Source organism: Heterocephalus glaber, unplaced genomic scaffold (genome assembly GCF_053883595.1).
Source record: "Heterocephalus glaber isolate CG9 unplaced genomic scaffold, H.glaber_assembly_v1.0 deba00001733, whole genome shotgun sequence".
NCBI lineage: Eukaryota > Metazoa > Chordata > Mammalia > Rodentia > Bathyergidae > Heterocephalus > Heterocephalus glaber.
Window position 1 is genome coordinate 17,562,627 of NW_028258444.1, and position 11,238 is coordinate 17,573,864.

The window sequence follows — 11,238 nt, forward strand, 5'->3', positions numbered from 1 at the left end:
TAGGGGTGAGAGTGTAGATATATATATTATATATATATATATATATATGAATGATGAGGTAAGGGTGACAGACCCACACAGGAATAACATCTGACCCCCCTGGCTTTCCTAGGAATACAAAGGGGTGTTTGCGTGCCTGATCACTATCTCTTTGCTGTTTCCCCAGTACTTTGTAACCCAGTGTTCACCAGAGTGTGTTTCATGGAGTCACCAGTTCTGTGGGATGTGAAATAGGATGCTGAGGTCAAATAAATTTAGGAAACATTATATTAATAGAAGCTAGATTACTGCCAAAGTAATCAGAGCCTTTAATATGCTAAAATGGTCTTCTCTTTATACACATATATAGAGAGAATATAATTAGTATGCAAGGTTGATACGCAAAATATTTAACAATGGGTACAGCATAGATGCCAACCACTTAGAAGTGACCCCAGCTATAACTACCAATAACACGGTACCCTTGTAAATGGGCTCAGGCTGAATATCAGCCCACGTAATATACACCGTTTCTCAAAATTGTGCTCAAAGAACATCGTTTATATGTGTTATCTCACAGAACTGCTGAGTAATGCTCTTCCCAATGCTGGAACATCATCTCTTTAGGGACAGGATGAGGGTTCACTATTCTGGCCATTGCAGTGCACGGAGAGGGGCAGCCCTGGCAGTGACCACTAGCACTGGCTGATAAACTTGATTATAGCTGTAGCAGAAACATATTTCAGAAGACAGATGTCCCTCTGTCCCAGCTGCTCCGGGGACTTTGTCCCTGGTGGGTCAGCAGATGCCTGTCCAGGTGATGTTTTCGGCCAAAGCTCTTTTCACAGCGAGGACACTGGAAGGGCTTCTCCCCAGTGTGGGTCAGCCAGTGTCTCACAAGGTGGTGCCTTCGGCCAAAGCTCTTCCCACATTCAGTGCACACATGGCACTTTGGCACCGGTGCTGCATGCTGCCGTTTCCTAGCCCCAGAATTCTCTCCAATCTCTTGGCCCTTGCAGGATTTGCTTTCTGCATGCACTCTCTGGTGGCTGGCCAAATGGGAGTTGCATCGGAAATTCTTGCCACACTCAGAGCACCTACTGGGCTTGTCATGTAAGTGGGTTTTCTGGTGCCTGATTAGGTGATGTCTTCGCCCAAAACTTTTCTCACACTTGAGGCAGCTGTAGGGCCTCTCTCCGGTATGTGTTTGCTGATGCCTGGCAAGGTGGGAGCCCCACACAAACTGTTTCCCACACTGGGGGCATGTATGGGGTCTTAACAGGGAATCCATCTCTGTATTACACAGAAGGTTTGGGAAGCTATCTTCCTGAAGAAAAGCTGGGCCCAGCAGCATTCCTCTGGAGTTCCTGGGTGTGGAATCCCAGTTTTCATTCTGCTCTGGGTTCCAGGGAACAATATCTTCAGACACACTGGATAACATTCTTGGAGGTTCTGCTTCTAGTTCAGGGGTGTCCCCCTCTTGTTCACTTCCATCTCCTGTGGAGAAGGGAAAACCCCAAAAAGGACATTACAATAGAGTACCTCAGGACCCAAGTCACTGATAAGGATATATGATGCCAAGCCTCACCCCAGAAGAACTCAGAGAACACATTCTAATGTACAAGATAGTGCAAGAGACATAGAGGTTTTTAAGGCTCAGGCTCAGGAGCCAGATTAGGCAAGTTTTAATCTCAGCTATTCTAGTGAACTAAGCTTTCATTTCTTCATTTCAGACTAAGCTTTTCATTCTAAGCTTTCATTTCTTTTCAAAACAGGAATAATCTCTCTCTCTCTCTCCCTCCCCCCTCACTCTGTATTAGGTAGCACGGTATCTACATATATTTACTTAATAAATAGCATATGCTATGATTATTTATTCACATTACTTATTACTATTTATTATTACTAATCATTACCTTCCCACCTAGGAATACATGGAGAAGGGAAAGAATGTGTTTAATCATCACTGGCTGGATTATCACATGTCAGCAATGGTACAGGTACTGTGAAAGGCATTTGCAAAGTGAGTGGGAGGCTGAACTATAACAACAATAACATTTATTGAGTGCTATATGCTTAGCACTGTCTCACCATTCTAACATGTCAACACATTTAATTCTCACAATTACAGATGAAGAAACCAAAAAGAAATTAACTACTTTTCTGAGGTCTCACACAGGTGTGGCTCTTGAATTCAAATTCACAAAATTTGACTCTAGAGCCTGACCTCTAAATAATCCTTCTGCTACCTTGCCTTGCTTTTGAAGCAAAAAAAATCTCTAAACCTTTCCACTCGAAGGACATGTAATGATGACACCCCAAGAATGGAGAAGGTAGTGGCTAAAACTCTATCCTAGGTTCTCACCTATGTATGTGACCCTCAGGATGTCCCTCTCCTCCAAGTCCTGGGGGCCCGGAACCCATTGTTCTTCTCCTCCTCCTAGCTGAGAAAGCATGTCCAGCTTAGGGATTGGAAATCCTGTCACGGGAAAGGAAAATGGAGCTATCAGTTAGTTCAACAGTTAGTCTATATTTATGTAAAAAGCAATTCCCTAGATGATCTATTTGTGATAGTGGGGTACTGAGGTCTCCCACTACAATTGTGTTAGTGTTTATTTGGTTTTTCATGTCTATTAATGTATGTTTTGTATAGTTGGGGGCATTTGTATTGGGTGCATAGATATTTAGGATTGTCATCTCTTCCTCTTGGACTGTTCCCTTCACAAGGATGTAGTGACCATCTTTGTCTCTCTTAATTAGTTTTGGTTTGAAATCTACTTTGTCTGCAAATGAGATTGCCACCCCTGCTTTCTTCTGGGTTCCTGTGGCATGGAGAACTGTTTTCCATCCTTTTACTTTCAGTCTGTGAGTTTCTTTTTGAGTTAGGTGTGTTATATACAGCATATTGTTGCATTTTCCTTTTTAATCCATGCTGCCAGTCTATTTATTTTGATTGGTGAATTGAGGCCATTAACATTGAGGGTTATAATTGATAGATACTGACTCATCCTTGTCATGCCGTTTTACTTTTGTTGGCTCTTTTATTTCTTATTTTTTCCCCCTTTCCCTTTAGTGTCTTACCTTGCCTGGTGGTTTCCCTCTGTTGGGCCTCATGGAGTTGTGACTTTCATTGTTTTTTTTCTAGGATATTGTTTAGAATTGTTTGTAGTGCTGGTTTGGTGTTCATGAAATTTCTCAGGTGTCCTTTGTCGTGGAAGTATCTAATTTCCCCATCAATTTTGAAAGATAATTTTGCAGGATACAACAATCTAGGTTGGAAGTTATTTTCTTTTAGGGCTTGAAATACTTCACTCCAGGCTCTCCTTGATTTGAGAGTTTGTGTTGAGAAGTCTGCCATGATTCTGATGGGCTTTCCTTTGTAGGTGATTTGTTTCTTTTCTCTAACTGCTTGTAGGATTTTGTTTTTCTGTTGGGTTTCTGGGATCTTGACTATTATATGTCTAGATGTAGATTTTTTTTTTGAACATGGCTAGTTGGAGTTCTATATGCCTCACTTATCTGTATGTCCAATTCTCTACCTCTGTCTGGGAAGTTTTCCACTATTAGTTCTGTGAATAGTTATTTTATGTTAATTGTGCTTTCTCCTGTTTTTTCATGGACTTCTATTAGTCTTATGGTATTCTTCTTTGCACCATCTGTCTAGCAGTTGTTGGATGGATTTCTTGTGGTCTCTAACCGTGATTCTGTCTTCTATGTCTGATATTCTATCTTCAGATTCCCTTAATCTGCTGTGGATACTTTCAGTGGAGTTTTTGATCTCCTGAATATCTGTTTGAATCTGTTTCATGGATTCCATTTCTTTATGTTGGGCGATCATAGTTTCCATTTCTTTCTTATGCTGGGTATTCATGGCTTCCAGCATGTTTCTGAGCTCATCTATTTTTTTATCTGTTTCTGTTCTAGATCCTCTAATCATGTCTTTCACTCTGCTCACCATCTCTGTAGATATCTGGGAGATTATTTCTGCTTTGAATTTTTTTAGAGCCTCATGCATCTGTTTTGTTACTTCCTGTGCTATCAGTTCAGGGTATCCAGGTGGTTGGTTATGGGACTTTTCCATCTCATTTCCCCCAGGATTTATCATTGGTGGGGTGGAAATCTGAGTTTGTGCCTTGCTTAAATGTCTTCTCATTTTTGTTTTTGGTAGTGTCCTTGGTTTAACTCCTGGGTTGATAGTTTGAAATTGCTTATTATAGGTATCTTTGTTGCTTGTAATTAAGAACCCTTATGGAATGATTGCTTCTCAGAGGTGTCTTCCAGGTATAGCTGGTCTTTAAATTTTGAGTCTCTAATGTCTCTGAGGCTATTTCATTTTCTATATACTAGGAAGGTTCATTGACTGGATCAATAACAACACCTTAGCCCAAGTGATACAATCAGAACACCACTGCATCAAGTACATCTTCGAAAATGATATTTTGTGGTAGTTATTGATCTATCACCTTTAGCTGTGTGAATTAAATCAAGATCGAGGACCAACCCAACATATAGTGAATAAACTCTTCAGTATAACAACTTTACCCTTTGGGATGGGGAGTTAGAAGGGGTTGGGGAGGGAGAGACAGATGGGAAGAAGGATAGGGAAGGTTAGCAGTGTGGCCAGAGAACACAGGTGAGAAGCAAACAAATATATCAAAAAATGTTCAACATCACTGGTCATTCGAGAGATGCAGATGAAAACAACACTGAGATTCCACCTCACCCCAGAAGGAATGGCTGCTATCAAGAAATCAACCAATAACAAATGCTGGCGGGGTTGTGGGGAAAAAGGAACCCTTCTCCATTGTTGGTGGGAGTGCAGACTGGTGCAACCACCGTGGAAGTCAGTACAGAGATACCTCAAAAAAGTAGGACTAGAGTTCCCATTTGACCCAGGTATTCCCCTGCTGGGTATCTTCCCCAAAGAATTAAAAGAATCACCACAGTGATATATGTGCACCCATGTTCACAGCTTGTAATAGCTAAAGCTTGGAAGCAGCCCAAGTGCTCATCAACTGGAAACTGGATAAAGAAAATGTGGTTTTTCTTATAAAATGGAGTACTACTCAGCCATAGAGAACGAAAAACTAGAGTTATTTTTAGCTAAATGGATGCATATCGAGGCCATACTCTTAAGTGAAATAAATAGGACACACATGTAAATACTGACTAGTTTCTCTAGTGTGAGAAACTGACAGTGTAAACAAGAGTTAAAATGATTAAAATGAATAATTGATAATTTGAAATAGGAACAAAGGTCCAAAGATGAAAGAGTGAAGGGAGGGGAAGGGAAAAGGAAAAGAGGGAAAGGAAAAACTATGAGTAAAGAAAAAAAAATGGAAATGAAATCTATGTAAATAGGGAAGGGTGGAGGGGGTGAAGGGCACAGAGGTAATGGGGAAAAAAAATAGGAACTAAGATACATCATGTACAGGTACAAGCACCCAATGATAAATGTAAACGAACTGTATACCTAAAATGTACCAATAAAATGTACCAATAAAATTAATTAACAACAACAACAACAAAAAAGTAGTTCTCTAGATTACTGCTTCTGACTCCAGGTAAAAGAAGTCCACACTCAAGCCTCTTCTCCACACTCTGCCACTTATGTTAAGTCCTTTTCCTTTGTACTAGAAAATCACATTCTTTCCCTATGGGTCTGTTTTCTTCCATCAAATCCTCCCAGCCCAACTCTCCTTTCTGGTCATAACTTTATTTCAGTCTTACAACTATCCTAACCCTTACATGCTCATCTTCCACTAACTAGATGGTTCCCAAATTTCCAAGGGCAGAGTTCCAGATGTCCCCCTCTCTGCTTTGTAAGAACTTCCCAATTTCCAACCAAGAAGAGCACCAAACTTTTTACTCCTGAATTCACCATTATTTGCTATTGTTTTCTTAAGATGATCCTTCATTATTCATTCTCTTAGGATTAGTCTTGGTGTTCTTTATTTGGTGAAAGTTTAAGATAGATGCCTGCCAGAAAAAGACCCCTAGAAGACACTGCTCAACATCCCTGAAGCAGATAGCTCTATCCTCCCAGGGTGCAATCTTTTAATAGCTAGGAAGAGCATACAGTACTTACTCAGAGAGACCACTATTCCACAGTTTTCCTGCATGACATATTCTCCATAAAAGTCTGTCTGAGAGGGGTCTAGGCTCCGCCACTCCTCCTGGGAGAAGCACAATGATACATCCTTGATGGTTACCAGGCCCTGAAACAAAATATAGAATCATCTGTCAGCAGCCGTTCCTTACAGAAAATGTGATTGTGGCATAAAAGTTATAAAAAGCCATGGTAGTAGAGCAGAAAGGGTAAGAGAAGATCTAGGAAAATAATTGCCCAGAGATCCCTGGGTAAGGCACACGGTTTTGGTAAAGAGGTATTAAAGAGAGGAATAAAGGTAGATGCTCAAGGAGTGAATGAAGGTAATGTAAGTAGAGGAGCTTCCCTAGTGGGATTATGAGAAAATGGAGGTGCCACAAATTCATCAGTCTCATCTTGCTTGCCTTATTCTTTTTATCGCAGAAATTCTGTACCTCCACTTGGTTTTTCCTTTTCTGTCAACAAAATATGTTATAAATAAAACATTCTTTTTTGCCTCCCCTATCATGCTATATCTTTATCATTTTAGGCAGCACAGGTTGGTAGTTAGGCCTGAATTTGGAGCCAAATAACTCTTAGTTTTGCCACTTACTAACAATGTAACCTTATACAAATGCCTTAATCTCTCTCTGCTCTATTTTATTTTTATAAAATAGGATGTTTGAGTTGTTCCCAGAATTAAATTAGTTAATATACATAAGGCACTTGGAAAACAGCTCACATGGTAAGCACTCAGGGAGGATAGCTGCTACCAATGTTATTATTACTTTCAATGGCTTTCATGATGCCTTCTGAATCTAGACCTCTTTTACTTCTTGGGCACTACTCCTGCTTATACCTTTCTTTCCTTCTTTTCCCCAAATGCCCCATTATCTATCCAATCATGTTCACTTTCTAGTCTTTTAAGATCTTTTCTCTCTCTCTTATTTATTATTATTATTATTTATTTATTTTTTGGTGGTACTGGGGATTGAACCCAGGGCCTTGTGTATGATAGGCAAGTGCTCTATCACTGAGCTGCATCCCCAGCCCAGCCAGATTTATTTCTTAAAGGAAGCTAATTTATTGTTTTTAAAACCACCTGCATATATCACAGCCATCCTTTACAAACCTTAACCTCAAAGATTCTTTTTTTTTTTTTCCTTTGGTTATGCCTCCATTTAATATTGCAAGGGTCTCATAGTCCTCTTGGAACAGGATAGAATATGTTCAGTTAGAAGACGAACATACCATCAGTGTTCATGTGAACTAACAAATCAATGGGATGATGCCAAAGCTTTAAAAGGCAATTGTGATGAGACCTTGGGAGAGGCCAAGGGAAGCACAGCCCACCTGTGATCCGGCTGCAAGAAGTGCAGCTGCCATCTCCCAGTCTCCGGTGCTCCCCTCCTGGGGAATTGCAGGAACCCAGGGAGTAGACTGAGCTGGTGAGGGGAGAGAGGAACCATTAGAGATGGACTAATCCACCCTTTGCCAGCAAGCACCTGGGCCCATTTTAAAGGAGCTTAAGAGTCTCATCTTTGCCTATATCTAGCCCACTGGTAAAATTCAAATGCATAAATGTAGGTGAAGAGTCCTTCACTCAAAATGTTCTGTAAGAGTATTGGGTGGCTTTTAGTTAAGACTAGCTGTGGCTGGAATTTATATTACTTAAATGTAATTTTCACTAATAAAGTGCACCTTACTGGGTCTATTCTCTGCCAGTAATCAGTGTCACGATCACTTCCTTCATCTCCCACATTCACTACTACTAATTATGCACTTGCACGCAGAGGGAGTGATTATGCAAAAACAGGAGAAGCTCAGTTATATGGCTTGGAGAATCCAGGACTCATTCTGCATCTGAGAGCAGGGTTCAGGAAGAATGACTGGCTCAGTCCTGGGATTGGGTATGCTGTTCAGTCCATGGCAATGTGGGAATTTTTAACTCTATTGTTTGAACAGAAATAATGGGACTACTCTATGCATTCTGCTTCCCACGTGCTCTGTTGGTTCTCACCCTTCTCCTGAAGGGACTGTGGCTCCTCTTCAAGGCCACAGCAGAGGTGCTCCAGTGGCCCCGGTGCTGTTCTCCGTGGCCCTTCCTCCTGGCTTCCCCTTTGTACCTGGGGCTCTGTCCCATCCAGTTGTATATTCATTGACTCCCATCCTGTCCCCAGGGCTGCTTTCTGTTTTGAAAGCATTTTTTCTGAAAGCCCAAATCGTGACCTGGAATAAATCAGTATCAGCTATGGCCATGAAAATAAAAAGAGGTGATACTCCTGAGAAAGTTATGGAGAACATCCCCAGAGATTAAAGATGAAACTGGATAAGAGAAGCTTAATATAAGATGAATTTTAATAGCTTGATGTTTTCCAATTAACTGAGCCTAAGCCATGCTTCTCGGAGGAACAAAGAAATTGGCATGTGTTACACAGCAATGTCACTTTGGGGACCTCATGATATAAACAGATTATCCCTGAGGGCTAGAAGAACATCATATAAAAAAGAGCAATCTTGGAAATTCATAAGCTATCTATTTTGTCTCAACCACTAAAAGTAGAGAAGCATAAGCAATCTGGAAACATACTGGAACATACATAGACCTGCAATCAACAAAGATAGGTATAATCACACATAAGATTTTCTGCTATCACATCCTCATCAATTAGTTTAGAATGATATAATTCCAAAGGTAGAAGTCCCAGCCAAGGGAGTATGTACACATTATGAACACACACCTCTTTCTGAGGCTGAACCAAATGGTGTTTCACTTAGGATAAGCTTCAACAGAGAGACACATGACCTGTCACTCTCCTGTACTAAATATGATAGACTGATAGCTTGGGAAGCAGGTGTAAGACTGACAAAACCCTAAAAGATAAAAGAAATTGTTGGTCAGTGAAAAGCTGAAGTTTAATTGAGAAAAGTAAAAAATAATGGAAAAAATGTGGACTGGGGCTGCTAACATGAACATGACAGCCCTGAGATTTAAGATACAAGAATAAACCCATTTGTTTGGCAAGTCCTAGTCTTGTCTCATTAGAAAAACACATTCAATTTTAAAGAAGGGTATGGAGAGGTCAGTGTGTGTTCATTAGAAGAGAAATTAAGGTGAAGAAAGGGATAAGGCCAAGTCTGATGGCACACACCTATAATCGCAGCACTCTGGGAGGAGGAGGCAGGAAGATTGCAAGTTTAAGGCCAAATTGGGCAATTTAGTGATTTAGCAAGACTTGGTTTCAAAAATAAATAAATAAACAGGGCTGGGAATCTAGCTCAGTGCAAAGGCTCTGGGTTCAATTCCTAGCAAAGAAATAATAGGCTGATGAATGGAACTACCAATGAATAAAAAGAGAGGTGTTCTCTATCTCTGTGTAGATTAAGGGGTGGGTCTTGATTGTAAGAGAACAGATTCAGGTTAGATTTTTAAAATTCTGAATAATACTACAGTGAATAAGAACAGGTGGTGGGCCCTTCTTTGCTTCACACATTTTAAGAACAGGATAAATCCCAGTTGAGAAATAGTCAATTGTAAGACTGCAGAATCCCTTTCTAGTTTGTGATTCTTATTCACTACCCATGTAGTAAGAGCCAGTAAAAAGCTCCAAAGAACAGGTGAGAACCTTGGTTAAAATCCTGTTTCAAACATTTCCATTTACTAATGTTCTCAAGGACCCAGAAGACAGGATAGGTAATGAAAGATGTCAATGCAGTTATTTCCTTGCCTATTTTTCTTCAATAAAAGAAACAAGTGGGAATCCTAAGCCCAGTGTACAGGAAAAACAAACTCCCCTATCATCTCAGAGGTCCAAAGATGGCTTGGGGCCTTATGGGAGCATCCTAGGCTGATTCCCAGCTAAGGTTTTTGTTTTAGAGTCTTCTCATGAGAAAGGAAAATTCCCGACAAAGCAATAAAATGAAACTTCCACTTAAGCTTTGTGTTCCGAATTTCAGTTTCTGCATTTTCACTTTTTACACATAAGACACCAATTTCCTTCGTCATCCTAAGTCTTACTCATTCTCTTGGCAAATTCACTCCCAAGGGTTTACTTCTAGCTAAGTATCTGGACACCTGTCTCAAACCCATTTCTTCGTTTCTTCTAGTAGAAGATCCATTGATGGGAATCCTCTTTCTGCTGAGCCCACTGAGCCAGGTGTGAGTCTCTGCAGACCCCGACAGAAAACCTGGGGAAGTGCTGGCAAAAGTCTAGCAAAGGAAGGGGTGGGTACCTGTCCCCAGACTGTATTTCCTAAGATGTTTATGGCAGAACCAGCACCAGGGCTGTTAAGGAGCAGCCCTAACTTGGTTTCTCCTGATTCCAGAATAATCCCATGCCTGCCAGCGCCTGGGTACTTGGCTCTCGTTCCCCTCCTTTCCTCACATAACTGGGTGGCAAGGCATCTGCAGAGAGAAGTTTTTGTAACGAGTGCTGCTGGACAGCAAACAGGGCCCTGTTATCAAAAAGAGTGGTCCAAGGGCACAGGGATGAACCCAGCCGGCTGTCAGAAAATCCTGGCCCCAGCCGCAGGTGGGGCTTGGGCGGGACCAGAGCCTGCTGAGGAGTAAGGTTGCTTCTTCCCTCCGTCTCTTCACTGTGTCCCTGGAGAGGGTCAGATTTCAGAGAATCCGAGCAAGGCAGAACTGGATCGGGGAAAGTGAGGTCAGAAAACAGGTTTCCCTCAAGCTGGGGCTTGAACAAGTGAAGAGAAAGGGTTCCGTGGCGGGGTAACCTGCGTGCGACTGACAGCGGCGGGAGCCCGCGGGCCTGACAGCGACGAGGGGAACTAGCGACAGGGCGAGCGGATGGCACGGAACGTCACTGGGCCCCCGGGGAAAAGCAGCGGCCGGAGGCCTCCGCGTTCCTCTCCCGCCCCCTTGGGTGGCCGAGCCCCCCCAGCCGCCCCCCAGAAGCCAGGCTTCTCCCCCTCCGGCCGCAGCACCCTCCGACCGGGCCCCACTCACCCCGGGTCGGTCTGGCCCGCGGCCCGGTACCTCCCTCCCCGGCGCCGCCTGCCCCTCCCCTCCGCCGTCAGCTGGCGTTCCCGGGCCGCCGGCAGCCCAGCGAGTGGCGGGCGCGGGCGGGGCGGGACGGGCACAGGAAACCCCGCCCACTTCCGGAGCTCGGTGGGGCGTGGGGCGTGGGGCGTGGGGCGCGGGGCGGGGCGGG

The 11,238-nt window shown here is 42.7% G+C and overlaps 1 protein-coding gene across 3 annotated transcripts; it reads right to left on the reverse strand.

Annotated features, from left to right (window-relative positions):
- Positions 1-284: 284 nt before the first annotated feature.
- Positions 285-11,161, reverse strand: Znf641 (zinc finger protein 641). 3 transcript variants are annotated; one of them, XM_004863087.4, is made up of 6 exons: positions 11,034-11,161; positions 8,088-8,296; positions 7,421-7,512; positions 6,068-6,197; positions 2,345-2,458; positions 285-1,476 (listed from the first exon to the last, which is right to left on the reverse strand). In XM_004863087.4, the coding sequence occupies exons 2-6, from the start codon at positions 8,269-8,271 to the stop codon at positions 722-724; spliced, it is 1,275 nt and encodes a 424-aa protein (XP_004863144.1). In that variant the 5' UTR covers positions 8,272-8,296; positions 11,034-11,161; the 3' UTR covers positions 285-721. The 3 variants fall into 3 exon arrangements, with proteins under 3 accessions (XP_004863144.1, XP_087056391.1, XP_087056392.1); XM_087200265.1 differs by having other exon boundaries at positions 8,088-8,276; positions 11,034-11,110; XM_087200266.1 differs by lacking the exons at positions 7,421-7,512; positions 8,088-8,296.
- Between the last annotated feature and the right edge of the window lie 77 nt (positions 11,162-11,238).

Bases quoted from the DNA above. Each gene is read 5' to 3' on its own strand.
- Znf641 (XM_004863087.4), bottom strand. From the start codon at position 8,271: ATGCTTTCAAAACAGAAAGCAGCCCTGGGGACAGGATGGGAGTCAATG. The intron at 6,198-7,420 runs GTGGGCTGTGCT...ATTTTGTTTCAG, and splicing joins TTCTTGCAGCCGGATCACAG to GGCCTGGTAACCATCAAGGA. The intron at 2,459-6,067 runs GTAAGTACTGTA...TTCCCGTGACAG, and splicing joins TGGAATAGTGGTCTCTCTGA to GATTTCCAATCCCTAAGCTG.